Source organism: Macaca thibetana, chromosome 14 (assembly GCF_024542745.1).
Source record: "Macaca thibetana thibetana isolate TM-01 chromosome 14, ASM2454274v1, whole genome shotgun sequence".
Classification (NCBI taxonomy): Eukaryota; Metazoa; Chordata; class Mammalia; order Primates; family Cercopithecidae; genus Macaca; species Macaca thibetana.
In genome coordinates, this window is record NC_065591.1 from 87,705,440 (window position 1) to 87,722,187 (window position 16,748).

General features: G+C 38.0%; 1 protein-coding gene across 3 annotated transcripts in view; it reads left to right on the top strand.

Moving 5' to 3' along the window:
• The window catches only part of CEP57 (centrosomal protein 57), a 44,806-nt gene that overhangs the window by 13,156 nt on the left and 14,902 nt on the right, over nt 1-16,748 (top strand). For 2 of the 3 annotated variants that reach the window (XM_050758051.1, XM_050758050.1), the window contains exons 3-6: nt 10,415-10,594; nt 10,952-11,073; nt 14,897-15,013; nt 15,960-16,037. In XM_050758051.1, the coding sequence (XP_050614008.1) occupies nt 10,415-10,594; nt 10,952-11,073; nt 14,897-15,013; nt 15,960-16,037 (497 nt within the window). The remainder of the gene's footprint in view (nt 1-10,414; nt 10,595-10,951; nt 11,074-14,896; nt 15,014-15,959; nt 16,038-16,748) is intronic. The other variant, XM_050758052.1, reaches the window with a different exon arrangement.

The window sequence follows — 16,748 nt, forward strand, 5'->3', positions numbered from 1 at the left end:
AATAATAGTTGAGTGTTACTACCTTGATTTGAGCAAAAATTAGGAATTTTACCCAACATTGCTTTTGCATCATTGTTGGCAAACTTCAACACAGTGAAAAAAGCGAAGTCTTACTGTTAATAGTATAATGAAAATAGTATTGACCTCACAGGCCCTGGGAAAGGCCTCATGAGCCCTGCCCTCAATGTGCCTATGCCCCACATTTTGAGAACCACTGTAATCAAGGATATGAGTACATCCAGAGTAGTATTTTATTCATGTAAATACTTTTTTTAATCAGATATGAGAAGAATGTAGATAGCAGCATTTGTTCCACAATCTAGATGATAGCTCCTTGAGGCCAAAGACTGTCTTCACACCTTGCAGAGTTCTTCACACATCATAGTGGTTTATATGCTTGATGGACTCAGGTTTACATCAGAAGTAAGTCTAAACTGAAACAACGAGACAGGAGACTGATTAAGGAAGGATTTATGCATATTTTGTTGTGGGGAATGAGGAAGATGGAGAAATGTTTCAGTCTAAAATTTCTAGTGTAGATGATTAGTGGTATGATTAGGACAGATGACAGAAAAAAGCATACTTAGAGGAATTGATATAATTTTGGCTGTATCAAATTTGAGATGCCTGTGAATTAGATGGAGATGAATACTAAGCAAATGAAAATAAAGTCTGAAGTGTAATAGAGAACGCTACACTAATGAACTCAGACATCATCAAAGATACAGTAGTGGATGAAGCCTATGAGTATAGAGGGGTTTCTCCAGAAAAAGAAAGTAGAGGGAGAAAAGGACTTTGGAAACTACCACCGTGTGTAAACAGTAAACTAAAAAGTAGGAAAAGTTAGAAAGGTGGAGAACTACCAAGACAGCAATATTGGAGAAATCAAAGATGCATATTACAGATCTGGGTACCCCCCCCCTTAATCTACAACAACATAAACCTGTCTTTATGTTAATGACAGAAATGTCCCAAGCAATAAATAGACCCAGCTGGACTTGAAGAACATTAGGGATTTAAACATGGCTAGCACTTTCCATCTTTTTTTTTTTTTTTCCCAGCTTGTAACTAGCTTCATTTTTTCTAGCTACAAAGGAGCTTTTTTTTTTTGCCTAGCAGGAAACATTACTAACAATTACTGAGTTTTAAGTTGAACCAGTTCTGGCTTTGACGTTTCAGACAAAAGTCCCAAGAAGACAAAGCATTGTCTGGGTTTCAGTGTGTGTCACTTGTGGATCAGTTAGATTTGTCAAAGGATAATAAAGTTGTAGGTATAGCCATGTTGAGGTAAGGGGAAACTCCCAGAAAAACAGGTATATAAGTCAGGCAAACAGTTCCAAAGATGTGTGCTATACTTCATACAGCAAAATATAAGAAAAATTCACGGAAACAGAATTAGGAAATATAAAATATAATGAAAAATTTGAAATTTATTAGGTATGACAAATACTATAACTCAAAAGCCAATATATGCTTTTTAAGTAAAACCTGAAATAAAATGAAACATAAAAAATAAATAGCTGACAAAGGTGTTTACTATCATACAAATAAAAACGATTGATGACAGTACTATTGCCAAACAGAATAGTATAGACAGAGAGCAGCTTCATGTAATACTAAATAAAAATAAATAATACCTAGTTTAAAAGTGAGAAGGAGAAATACCCAAGTACAGAAATAAAATGAGTTTCAAGCCAGGACAGTAAGGGTGGAACTAAAGCCAAAACCCTTAGGGACAGTATTAGGAGTCTTGGCATTAGGTATAAGCCTTAAGTGTTGGGGTACAGTAGCAGAGATGATGGAATTTTAAATGTGGGTAGGGACTGGAGAACAAAGCTCTAGGCGCCCATGAGGCAACTTCTGGAATACTTTGAAAAGCTGGATGTGATGAGAGTTGTCAAAGCAGAACTGGAACACTGCAGCCCGTGGTCTCAGGAGGAGACTGGATTAAAAAAGTCACCTCTGTTAAGTAAACCCAAGCCAATTTTATCTGCTCACTGAGGTGCATATGTGAAGACTTGAATACGTAATGAGAGCTATACAATGTTAATGAAAATACTTAATATTATAAATTGCATTTAAAGTGTGCTCATATATAAATACATATGACATAGTAAAGGGCAATCTCACATATGAAAGCATTTTAAAAATGTATAGGATTTCAATAAAATGTTTATAATTACTACACCTAGATGGTAAGATTATGGGTGTGTTTTTTTTCCTTTTCAGTCATGTGTTTTCTGAATTATCCTCTGCGTTTATTCAGTAATTTTTTAAAAAAGAAAACAATAAAACATTACACTTTTAAACAGGGATATAAAGCCATTCAGGAATACATAAAAGGAAAGCGCACACCCCAGCATAACCCTGTGATATTACAGTTGCTGACATAAAGAACAAAAATGAAATGAAATAATAAATATAAATGCAGAAATAAAATGATAGCAAAATTGTGTACTGTTGGGTATAATTTAATGAAGGATTGCAAAAAATGTTTGATATTGCAAAGTCTTTAGTAAATTTGCCTGTGGTTCAGAAGAGGTTAAGAAAACTCAATGGATATTAAAGGACATTTAAAATTTTATTGTGCTATTGTATTTATCTGATTATTGCAGGTATATAAAAGAATTGTTCCCTTTAGTATTAATCTTATACCTAGGCTGCTTCTCTTTTACTTCTAAGTGTGTTTTCAGTTGATTTTTCAGTTTCTACCTGTGTATGTGTCTGTTTCATGTCTGCATTTTTTCCAGTTAGATTGTAGTTTCATTGCATACCAGCAAGAATAAGCTGACTGCAATAAATGTATTAGTCTCCTGTTTGAGGCTTGTCATATCCTAGGCACTGAAAAATTTGGCAAAGGAATAAATTATGTTAATAAATGGACAAGAGTGCTTTGGGTTGAGTAAGAGGACTCAATGCTTCAAAGATGGCAGCTCTCCCTACATATTTTATAGTTTAAATTAGTGTTTGGCAAAATGATTCTGAATGATTACTGGAAACATTTTAAGATTTATATAATATAGGTGATTGGCAGAATCAGTGTTTATGAAATTTTAGTAATTGACATACTGGCACTAATTCCCTAATATTATTAAAGAATCCGGAATAGAAGAAAGATCTGAAACTGTCTTAGGGTGTGTATGTAACAGAATTACAGTATCTAATATATATGTGTGTGAATTTAGTGTACGATCAATTTGACATTTCAAGTTTCTCTTTAAATGCAAAAACACTTTTTCCGGGCGCCTGTTGTCCCAGCTACTCGGGAGGCTGAGGCAGGAGAATGGCATAAACCCGGGAGGCGGAGCTTGCAGTGAGCCGAGATTCGACCACTGCACTCCAGCCTGGGTGACAGAGCGAGACTCCGTCTCAAAAAAAAAACAAAACCACTTTTTGTATGACTTAACAAATGTAAACATATGAAACTGTAAATACAATTTTAAAAATACAAAGTTTATCTGATCCGGTGGTTGGGAAGAACTTTCTAAGTATATAAAGAAAGAAAACATGATGGGAGGAAACACCACGCCCAAGACTCTGTTGTTAAAGCACTGATGACTTCTGACCCAATCATAAAGGTGACAGCAAAACCAGCTTACTTTTCAGAGTTCAAAAGAACCATCCTGTAATCTGTAAGATATTTGAGAAAAAGTCCTAGTCTTAAGTTCATTTTCTTCAAGTTCTTTTTGGAAGTAAGCTGGGTATAACTAATAGAGAAATAAAGAACAACTCAGTCTGGTTCCAAAATGGCCGAATAGGAACAGCTCCAGTCTCCAGCTCCCAGCGTGAGTGACACAGAAGACGGGTGATTTCTGCATTTCTAACTGAGGTACCGGGTTCATCTCACTGGGGCTTGTCGGACAGTGGGTGCAGTCCATGGAGTGTGAGCCGAAGCAGGGCGGGGCATTGTCTCACCCAGGAAGCACAAGGGGTTGGGGAATTCCCTTTCCTAGCCAAAGGAAGCCGTGACAGCTGGTACCTGGAAAATCGGGACACTCCCACCCTAATACTGCACTTTTCCAACGGTCTTAGCAAATGGCACACCAAGAGATTACATCCTGCGCCTGGCTCGGGGGGTCCCACGCCCACGGAGCCTCACTCACTGCTAGCACAGCAGTCTGACATGGAACTGCAAGGCGGCATTGAGGCTGGGGGAGGGGCTCCCACCATTGCTGAGGCTTGAGTAGGTAAACAAAGCGGCCGGGAAACTTGAACTGAATGGAGCCCAACGCAGCTCAAAGAGGCCTGCTTGCCTCTGTAGACTCCACCTCTATGGAGTTCATCTATGGGTAGGCCATAGATGAACAAAAGGCAGCAGAAACTTCTGCAGACTTAAACGTCCCTGTCAGCTTTGAAGAGAGTAGTGGTTCTCCCAGCATGGAGTTTGAGACTGAGAATGGACAGACTGCCTCCTCAAGTGGGTCCCTGATCCCCGAGTAGCCTAACTGGGAGACACCTCCCAGTAGGGGCCAACGGACACCTCATACGGCTGGGTGCCCTTCTGACACGAAGCTTCCAGAAGAAGGATCAGGCAGCAACATCTACTGTTCTGCAATATTTGCTGTTCTGCAGCCTCCGTTGGTGATACCCAGGCAAACGGTCTGGAGTGAACCTCCAGCAAACTCCAACAGACCTGCAGCTGAGGGTCTGACTGTTAGAAGGAAAACTAAAACAGAAAGAACATCTACACCAAAACCCCATCTGCACGTCACCATCATCAAAGACCAAAGGTAGATCCACAAAGATGGGGAGAAACCAAAACAGAAAAGCTGAAAATTCTAAAATCAGAGTTCCTTTTCTCCTCCAAAGGAAAGCAACTCCTTGCCAGCAATGGAAGAAAGCTGGACAGAGAATGACTTTGATGAGTTAAGAGAAGAAAGCTTCAGACGATCGGTAATAACAAGCCTCTCCGAGCTAAAGGAGGATGTTTGAACCCATCGCAAATAAGCTAAAAACCTTAAAAAAAGATTAGATGAATGGCTGACTAGAATAAACAGCATAGAGAAGACCGTAAATGACCCGATGGAGCTGAAAACCATGGCATGAGAACTATGTGGCGCATGCACAAGCTTCAGTAGCTGATTCGATCAAGTGGAAGAAAGGATATCAGTGATTGAGGATCAAATGAATGAAATGAAGCGAGAAGAGAAGTTTAGAGAAAAAAGAGTAAAAAGAAATGAACAAAACCTCCAAGAAACATGGGACTATGTGAAAAAACCAAAGCTACCTCTTGATTGGTGTACCTGAAAGTGACGGGGAGAATGGAACCAAGTTGGAAAACACTCTTCAGGATGTTATCCAGGAGGACTTCCCCAATCTAGCAAGGCAGGCCAACATTCTAATTCAGGAAATACAGAGAACGCCACAGAGATACTTCTCGAGAAGAGCAACTCCAAGACACATAATTGTCAGATTCACCAAAGTTCAAATGAAGGAAAAAATATTAAGGGCAGCCAGAGAGAAAGATGAGGTTACCCACAAAGGGAAGCCCATCAGCCTAACAGCGGATCTCTCTGCAGAAATTCTATAAGCCAGAAGACAGTGGGGACCAATATTCAACATTGTTAAAGAGAAGATTTTTCAATCCAGAATTTCATGTCCAGCCAAACTAAGTGTCATAAGTTAAGGAAGGAGAAATAAAATCCTTTACAGACAAGGGAATGCTGAGAGATTTTGTCACCACCAGGCCTGCCTTAAAAGAGCTCCTGAAGGAAGCACTAAACATGGAAAGGAACAACCAGTACCAGCCACTGCAAAAACATGCCAAATTGTAAAAACCATTGGTGCTAGGAAGAAACTGCAGCAACTAATGAGCAAAATAACCAGCTAACATCATAATGACAGCATCAGACTTACACGTAACAATATTAACCTTAAATGCAAGTGGGCTAAATGCTCCAGTTAAAAGATACAGACTGGCAAATTGGATAAAGAGTCAAGACCCATCAGTGTGCTGTATTCAGGAGACCCATCTCATGTGCAGAGACACACATAGGCTCAAAATAAAGGGATGGAGGAAGATCTACCAAGAAAATGGAAAACAAAAAAAAGAGGGGTTGCAACCCTAGTCTCTGATAAAGCAGATTTTAAACCAGCAAAGATCAAAAGAGACAAGACGATTACACAATGGTAAAGGGATCAATTCAACAAGAAGAGTTAACTATCCAAAATATATATGTGCCAAATACAGGAGCACCCAGATTCATAAAGCAAGCCCTTAGAGACCTATAAAGAGACGTAGACTCCCACACAATAGTAATGGGAGCCTTTAACACCCTACTATCAACATTAGACACATCGAGACAAAGTTAACAAGGATATCCAGGACTTTACCTAAGCTCTGCTCGAAGTGGACCCAATAGACATCTACAGAACTGTCGACCCCAAATCAACAGAATATACGTTCTTAGCACCACATCACACTTATTCCAAAATTGACCACATAGTTGGAAGTAAAGCACTCCTCAGCAAATGTAAAAGAACAGAAATTAAAATAAACTGTCTCTCAGATCACAGTGCCATCAAACTAGAACTCAGGATTAAGAAACTCACTCAAAACCACTCAACTACATGGAAATTGAAAAACCTGCTCCTGAATGAATACTGGGTAAATAACGAAATGAAGGCAGAAATAAAGATGTTCTTTGAAACCAGTGAGGACAAAGATACAACATACCAGAATCTCTGGGACACATTTAAAGCAGTGTGTAGAGGGAAATTTATAGCACTAAATAAATGCCCACAAGAGAAAGCAGGAAAGATCTAAAATTGACACCCTAACATCACAATTAAAAGAACTAGAGAAACAAGAACAAACACATGCAAAAGCTAGCAGAAGGCAAGAAATCACTAAGATCAGAGCAGAACTGAAGGAGATAGAAACACAAAAAACCCTTCAAAAAATCAGTGAATCCAGGAGCTGGTTTTTTGAAAAGATCAACAAAATTGATAAGACTGCTAGCAAGACTAATAAAGAAGAAAAGAGAGAAGAATCAAATAGACACAATAAAAAAATGACAAAGGGGATATCACCACCAATCCCACAGAGATGCAAACTACCATCAGAGAACACTATAAACACCTCTACCCAAATAAACTAGAAAATCTAGAAGAAATGGGTAAATTCATAGACACATGCACCCTCCTAAGACTAAACCAGGAAGAAGTTGAATCCCTGAATAGACCAATAACAGGCTCTGAAATCGAGGCAATAATTAATAGTCAACCAACCAAAAAAAGTCCAGGACCAGATGGATTCACAGCTGAATTCTACCAGAGGCACAAAGAGGAGCTGGTACCATTCCTTCTGAAACAATTCCAATGAATAGAAAAAGAGAGAATCCTCCCTAACTCATTTTATGAGACCCACATCATCATGATACCAAAGCCTGGCAGAGACAACAGAAAAAGATAATTTTAGACCAATATCCCTGATGAACATCAACGCAAAAATCCTCAGTAAAATACTGGCAAACCAAATCCAGTAGCACATCAAAAAGCTTATCCACCACGATCAAGTTGACTTTATCCATGGGATGCAAGGCTGGTTCAACATAGGCAAATCAATAAACGTAATGCATCATATAAACAGAACCGAAGACAAAAACCACATGATTATCTCAATAGATGCAGAAAAGGCCTTCAACAAAATTCAACAGCCCTTCATGCTAAAAACTCTCAATAAACTAGGTATTGATGGGGTGTATCTCGAAATAATAAGAGCTATTTATGACAGACCGACAGCCAATATCATACTGAATGGGCAGAAACTGGAAGCATTGCCTTTGAAAACTGGCACAAGGCAGGGTTGTCCTCTCTCACCATTCCTATTCAGCATAGTGTTGGAAGTTCTGGCCAGGGCAGTCAGGCAGGAGAAAGAAATAAAGGGTATTCAGTTAGGAAAAGAGGAAGTCAAATTGTCCCTGTTTGCAGATGAAATGATTGTGTATTTAGAAAACCCCATCTCAGCCCAAAATTTCCTTAAGCTGATGAGCAACTTCAGCAAACTCTCAGGATACAAAATCAGTGTGCAAAAATCAGAAGCATTCCTCTACACCAATAACAGCCAAATCATGAATGAACTGGCATTCACAATTGCTTCAAAGAGAATGAAATACCTAGGAATCCAACTTAAAACGGATGTGAAGGACCCCTTCAAAGAGAACTACAAGCCACTGCTCAATGAAATAAAACAGGACACAAACAAATGGAAGAACATTCCATGCTCATGGATAGGAAGAATCAGTATTGTGAAAATGGCCATAGTGCCCAAGGTAATTTATAGATTCAGTGGCATCCCTGTTAAGCTACTGATGACTTTCTTCACAGAATTGGAAAAAACTACTTTAAAGTTCATACAGAACCAAAAAAGAGCCCGCATTGCCAAGACAATTCTAAGCCATTAAAGCGATCATTAAAAAGTCAGGAAACAACAGGTCCTGGAGAGGATGTGGAGAAATAGGAATACTTTTACACTGTTGGTGGGACCGTAAACTAGTTCAACCATTGTGGAAGACAGTGTGGCGATTCCTCAAGGATCTAGAACTAGGAATACCATTTGACCCAGCCATCCCATTACTGGGTATATTCCCAAAGGATTATAAATCACGCTGCTATAAAGACACATGCACACGTATGTTTATTGCAGCACTATTCACAATAGCAAAGACTTGGAACCAACCCAAATGTCCATCAATGATAGACTGGATTAAGAAAATGTGGCACATATACACCATGGAATACTATGCAGCCATAAAAAAGGATGAGTTCATGTCCTTTGTAGGGACATGGATGAAGCTGGAAACCATGATTCTAAGCAAACTATCACAAGGACAGAAAACCAGACACTGCACATTCTCACTCATAGGTGGGAATTGAACAATGAGAACACGTGGACACAGGGTGGGGAACATCACACACCAGGGCCTGTCGTGGGGTGGGGGTTGGGGGGAGGGATGGCATTAGGAGATACACCTAATGTAAATGATGAGTTAATGGATGCAGCACACCAGCATGGCACATGTATGCATATGTAACAAACCTGCACGTGGTGCACATGTACCTTAGTACTTAAAGTATTAAAAAAAAAAAAAAGCCATGATGGGAAAGAATGTTAGGTATACCTCTGTGAAAAATCCAAACATTTGTACATCAGAACTAGAATTAAAGGCAGATAATAAAATGAAGAAAACTTTTTCCCGTACAAAAACAGGCAAAGGAAATTCATGAAAGGGAGAAAATGGGCCAATAACGTATACGAAAAGATTTATACTATAATGGAAATGGAAAATAGCTAGAAGTAGCATATTTTTCTCATTAGAATGGCTATGAATGTTCTTTGAGCCAGTAGTTGAACTTTTTAGTTTTTAATTATTGATCATTAGAAAATCTTTTAAGACAGATTGCATGAGGAAATTTTCACGATTTAATAATGCTAATGTGAAAAAACCTACATACATTTTGTCTCAATTTATTTTACACATACAGAAAAAAATTTAAAGAACCAAATGACAGTCATTATCTCTGTGTAATAGGATTATTGGTTATTTTTCAGCGTGTTTTTTCTCAATCTACATTTACTGCAGTCAACATAATTTATAATCAGAAACTTGAAGGGGAGTTTAGAAAGTACTTAAAATGCAGATTTTAAAAATAGTATTTATTTGCACTCGACTGTAACTCTACAGTTGGATTTTATATGTGCTTCTATTAATAAAATGTATTAAGTATTAGTTACTAGTTACTAATATATTTACTAATAATTTTAATTAATAAGTAATATATTAATAAGACAGTAATGTACTTTAGGACTGTTATGTGAACTTTGTATGATGGCTAAATTTTTTACCACTTTATAAAAGTCTTTGCAATTTTTTTACCATAGTAATGGGGCTTTTATTTGAACTCATTTCAAACACTCATTGTCTTTTTTTTTTTTTCTGAGACACAATCTCACGCTGTTGCCCAGACTGGAGTGCAGTGGTGCAATCTCAGCTTACTGCAACCTCCACCCCTCCCCTGGGTTCAAGCGATTCTCCTGCCTCAGCCTCTCAAGTAGCTGGCATTACAGGTGCCCGCCATTACGCCCGCCTAATCTTTGTGTTTTTAGTAGAGACAGGGTTTCACCATGTTAGACTGCTCTCAAAATCCTGACCTCAGTTGATCCACCCACCTCAGCCTCCCAGAGTGCTAGGATTACAGGTGTGAGCCACCGCACCTGGCCCACTCAGTGTCTTTAAATTGATTTCTTAAAAAACAAACATGAGATAATTAACATTTTATTGTTCCCAAAGAATGATCCTCCACTGGACTCACCCATCAATTTTATCTTTTATTTAGATGAGTTTATTCTTTCTTAATATACTTTCTCCATATATGCTGTTATAGCATCCACGTTTGTGTTTGTATTTGGCAGCCATATTTTCTGCTCTTAAGAATCTTCAAGATAAGATTCGACGCTTGGAACTTGAGAGGATTCAGGCAGAAGAAAGTGTGAAAACCTTGTCTAGAGAAACAATTGAATATAAGAAAGTACTGGATGAACAGATACAAGAAAGGGAGAATTCAAAGAATGAGGAATCAAAGCACAATCAAGGTTTGTTTATGAAGAAAATTAAATTCTATCAAAATAAGTGTTGTGCAGTATTAAGTATTCTAAAAGAAATACTACATTAGTGTTTTGTAGTGGTATCTTCAAGTACTACAAAACTGCATTGTATTCAGGTGCATTTTGAGGAGCAAATGCTGTTATCATACATGGTATTTATTTAGTGAATGGAAGGCCAGTTTTACTAGCATGTAGAAAGAGAATGATTTTGGTAATCTGAAAAGGTTTCTAGGTCTGTGGAAGGTGTTTTTATTGTATACACGGTAGATTCAAGTCCTGTTAACAGCTTGTTAAAACTATTTTATGGGTGAGTTGATATCTGTTTTTCTTATGTATTCTTTTTAGAACTGACATCTCAGTTGTTAGCTGCAGAAAATAAATGCAATCTATTAGAAAAACAATTGGAATACATGCGAAATATGATAAAGCATGCAGAAATGGAGAGGACATCTGTGCTAGAGAAACAAGTAAGTAAAGCACCTCACAGATTGATACTCAGGAACAGTTAGTTACGGGGAAATCTAATTAAATAAAGATTTTTTTTTCTTTTGGTGAGGACTAATGGTGCTGTTATAGCCCAGGACTGAAATTTCTTGGCATCAGTTATGAAATCGAAAAATGTGATTGGCTTTTTTTGTTGTTATTATTGTATTTGGTAGAGTTTAACTTAAATAGTAAAAATACAGTTGTGAGATGTTTTAAAGTTATGTTAGCTTCTTTGAGTCTACATTATAAAAAGTGTAAATAACCATATAACTCTATATCTCTGAAATTTGTTTAATCACTCAAGTGAGATAGTAGATTACTTTGTAAAACTCTTCAGAATTGTTATTTAGCATAACATTTTTGTGCTTTCTTACACCAGAGCTCTTCATATTTAGGTAACCCGCACATTTGTGACAAGATATCGCAACATCAGTCTCAAATATATTGATTGATCAAATGATCGGAAATAGGGTCTCACTCTGTCACCCAGGCTGGAGTGTAGTGGCATGATCTCGGTTCACTGCAACCTCTACCTCCTAGGCTCAGGTGATTCTCATGCCTCATCCTCCCGAGTAGCTGGGATTACTGGCACGTGCCACGATGCCCAGCTAACTTTTTGGTGTGTGTATTTATGTGTAGATGGGGTTTCGCTATGTTGGCCAGGCTGGTCTCAAACTCCTGGCCTCAAGTGATCAGGCCGCCTCGGCCTCCCAAAGTTCCGGGGTTACGGGGATGAGCCACTGTCCCTGGCCTTGTGTATATTTTTTAGAACTTATTCCTTTTTCTGTTATGAATCTGGAGTTTACATTCATTATCAGTGCTACAGTTTGTGGAGATCTTAACTCTATTATGCAAAATTTGAATGTTTATATGCTTAACATTATGCTAGATGCTCTGCAGTGTAAAAAAAGAAATACTAGGCAGTTGTCCCTCAGTATCCATGAGTGAATTGGTTCTGAGACCCCTGTGGATAGTAAAATCCATGGATGCTCAAGTGTCCTATAAAATGGTGTGGTATTTGCATATAACCTACACCCAATCTCATATACTATAAATTATCTCTAGATTACTTATAATACCTAATACAATGTAAATGTTATGTAAATAGTTGCTATACTATATTTGGAGAATAATATCAAGAATAAGAATAAGAATCTGTATATGTTTAGTACAGACTCAACCATCCTTTTTTGTTTTTTCTTGTATATTTTCAATCCACAGTTGATCGAATCCATGGATGCAAAACACAGATACAGAGGGCTTACCGTATATGCTTTCTGCCCTCAATCAGCTTTCAGTTCTCGTTGGAGAGAATTAGACTTAAATATTTGAGCAATCATACAACAATATTTGAGAAAATGTCTCAGTAATTAATTCTTGTGTGCAATAGGTCTCTTCACTATGTTATTGCGTTTATTTCAGTGGTTATATGTTTTCATTTTCATTTAGATCTTTTTCCATCCACTTAGTTTTGTTCTTTTAATGTATTGTAACTCTGTGGTTTTTATACCTTCATCTCTTTGAACACTATGAATCTCAATTTTTAAAAATTATTTGATGTTTTCAAAGTGTTAATCTTTGTTTGGTTTTATCTATTGATTCTCCCTTATGGTATCTTGTTTTTTTTAATGGGAACTTAATAAAGAAAAGTTAAATGGTGGTCTCATTTTTTCATTTATTGTGGTAATTCCACAATAAAATCCTCAGTTGTGTGGGCAGCCTTATGGGCCCATTGTGAATTTGCCTTTGGTTAGGCTTGATGGTTTTCACTGGTTCTGGCTGGGCAGGGTGGCTCGCACCTGTAATCCCAGCACTTAGGAGGCCAAGGCAGACAGATCACATGAGTGCACGAGTTCAAGACCAGCCAGGCCAACAGAGTGAGACCAAGTCTCTACAAACAATAAATAAAATCACTGGTTCTGATTCAGATTTATGTTACTATATTGGCTTGATATTGTTGATCATTGTGAATTATACATTGCCTAAAGTTTTATATTCCTGCACATTCTATGTATCCTGGCTCCAATATTGCCTTGTGTGATATTGACTTCAGTATCCTTTCATTGCTTTTGAGTTCCTTTCTCTTTTTTTTTGTATCTGAAGATTTTCCTTTCTTGCTTTCAAAATTGCTGTGTAATTGTATTAGTTCATTCTCATGCTGCTATAAAGAGCAACCAAGACTGGGTAATTTATAAAAGAAGGAGATTTAATTGACTCACAGTTCTGTATGTCTGGTGGGGGCTTCGGGAAACTTAACAATTATGGTGGAAGGGGAAGCATACATGTCCTTCTTCACATTGGTGGCAAGAGAAGGAAGTGCAGAGCAAAGCAGGGGAGAACCCGTATGAAACCATCAGATCTCGTGAGAATTCACTATCACTGGAACAGCATGGGGAACCACCACAATGATCTAATCACCTCCCATGAGATCTCTCCCCCAAAATGTGGGGATTACAATTTGGATTACAATTCAAGATGAGATTTGGTTGAAGACACAGAGCTAGACCACATCAATAATCATATATTATTATTATGTCTGCTGTGTTTGTCTAACATTTCTGTGGATGGGCTGGAGAAGGGTCAGTTCAGTAAGACAACTTTAAGATGTTTTGACTAATATATATCTCAGAGACAACTATTAGGCATATGTAATAGATGTCAGGAGCTGTTAATACCCACTAAGATGTGGCTAGAAGGGAATTAGTTCACACAAATTCCTAAATTATTGCTTTATATTAATTTGTCACATTCAAATTTCTATTAATATGGTACCTATTGTTATAGCCCTATTTTGAAGACACAGTTTACAAGTTCAGGCACTTTTCACCAATAATAGACCTTGAGTTAGTATATTTGAAATTATCCTAGTGTAGTGGTTTATAGGTGGATTACTTGAGGTCAGGGGTTTGAGAGTAGCCTGGCCAACATGGTGAAACCCTGTCTCTACTAAAAATACATAAATTAGCCGGGTGTGGTGGCAGGCACCTATAGTCCCAGCTACTCAGGAGGCTGAGGCAGGAGAATTACTTGAAACCCGGAGGCAGAGGTTGCAGTGAGCTGACATCATGCCACTGCGCTCCAACCTTGGTGACAGAGCAATACCCCGTCTCAAAAAAAAAAAAAAAAAAAAAAAGTCTATATAGGAGGCAATCTTTATAAATCTTTGACTCTAAACTTCAAAAAAAAAAAAAAGTTTAGGGCCGGGTAAGGTGGCTCACACCTGTAATTTCAGCACTTTGGGAGGCGGAGGCGAGCTGATCACAAGGTCAGGAGAGCGAGACCATCCTGGCTAACACGGTGAAAACCCGCCTCTACTAAAATACAAAAAATAGCCGGGTGTGGTGGTGGGTGCCTGTAGTCCCAGCTACTCGGGAGACTGAGGCAGGAGAATGGCGTGAACCCGGGATGCGGAGCTTGCAGTGAGCCGAGATCATGCCACTGCACTCCAGCCTGGGCTGCAGAGCGAGACTCCGTCTCAAAAAAAAAAAAAAGTTTAAAAGGATATTATACATAGAATTCAAAGGAAATATAAAAAGATAGATGCCAAAACCGTAATTTTTATCCTAATTAAGAGATTAACTACTTAACAGGACCAAACTAAAAGTATTTGTCTGTGTGTGAAGCCTATATGTCCAATAAATCCCTGCTATCCCAGAGCATAAAGATATTGTCACTGTATAAAACTACATATTAGATAAATAGCTATAAGCCAAGGCAACTGAGGTAAGAATAGTATCCACTGTTAAGTGTTTTTCTCTTTTTTGATTGTCAAATTATCAAGCTGTATTGAATATTGTTTTTCAGGTTTCTCTAGAAAGAGAACGACAACATGATCTAACACATGTTCAGAGCCAACTTGAAAAATTGGATCTACTTGAACAGGAGTATAACAAACTTACCACAATGCAGGCCCTTGCAGAAGTCAGTGCATGTGTCTTTTTATTGTTAACATATATCAGGGTTTTTTTGTTTTTTTTTTAAGGTTAATTATTTTGTATCACTGGATATTTATAGCATTAAAAATGATCTTATAATGAAGAAATATATTGGAGTTTTAAAAAGAAAAAATAATTTTGGAGAGAGTGTTCACATTTTACAATCTTGGTGGGCGTTTTTTTTTTTTTTTTTTTTTTTTTTTTTTTTTTTTGAGACGGAGTATCGCTCTGCCACCAGTGCTGGAGTGCAGTGGCCGGATCTCAGCTCACTGCAAGCTCCGCCTCCCGGGTTCCCGCCATTCTCCTGCCTCAGCCTCCCGAGTAGCTGGGACTAAAGGCGCCGCCACCTCGCCCGGCTAGTTTTTTTGTATTTTTTTAATAGAGACGGGGTTTCACCGTGTTAGCCAGGATGGTCTCGATCTCCTGACCTCGTGATCCGCCCGTCTCGGCCTCCCAAAGTGCTGGGATTACAGGCTTGAGCCACCGCGCCTGGCGGTGGGCATTTTTTTAAATTAAAATATTTGTTAAAAAAGTAAATGTTTTTGAGTATCCTTAAAGCTTGCATCACTTGGTTTAAGTTGCTCTCTGAGCTAATTTTAGTTTTAATTATTTCATTTGGGAGATATTTAATACCGCTGAAAATAAAGTTCCAAATTTAGCCTCCATATCCCTATTTACATTCATGCAGTGCTATGTTCTTTGGCCACAGATTTTACCTGTAATTTTATCCACCTACCTCACAGATGATAAATAATTGAACACAATAGAAGAGCATCATGGGTGCCATCCAGCTCACAGCCTCCATTACTACAGTGATCTAACCACCTTATATTGAGTAGGATAAAATTTACATGTTCCAATGCTGCTATATTAAAATTTTACAGACACTTAAGATTTTTCACCCTTATCCCTTTGGATATTTTTATCACTAGAAAAAAATGCAAGAGTTGGAAGCAAAACTCCATGAAGAAGAACAGGAAAGGAAACGCATGCAAGCTAAGGCAGCTGAGGTAAGTTAAAATGTGAGAAAGTGGGCTCTTCATATTTCTTACCGCTTTTTATATACAAGTAAACAATTATATTTGGTTATCTTACATTATTTATATTTTAGAATAGTGCAGCATATAAATTTTCAGATACAGGTTAATGTGGAAAATTATGAACAAGTATTTTTATAGACAGCAAAATTTGTACAGTTTTTTAGCATGTTTGTAATTGTGGAGTTTCAGTCAGCATTTTAAAAAATGACAGACTAGATAATATCAGAGACTATACACATAAGAAGGTATGTAACCATGTAAAACTTCTTATGGCCACTATCAGAAATTTTTAAAAGCTCTTTCAGTGTCCTTAAAACCTCTTTCAGTGTCCTACTTATAGGCACTTCTCTTCTTTGGTGACCTCAAGATGCCAGGACAGAAGTTGAGGTAGTGGGCTGCCCCAGTAGCTAATGACCCAGAGCAGTTAACAGAAGCCACCACATGAGGAAAATGAGCTCTACTCTCTCCTAGTTTTGGATTTTATCCCATGCAGTGGCCACCAGATAGAATAGGTGAGGCAGTGTGGATTCACAAAAGCATTGAGTTTATATGTACCAACCAGAAATGCGTTTCCAGGAGATACATAGCAAGACTACTGAAGTAAGTCTGACTTATAGACTCAGTAAAATAAAATGTTCATGTTTTTAACTGAAGACACTCTCCTTATGAGCTTATTTGCTC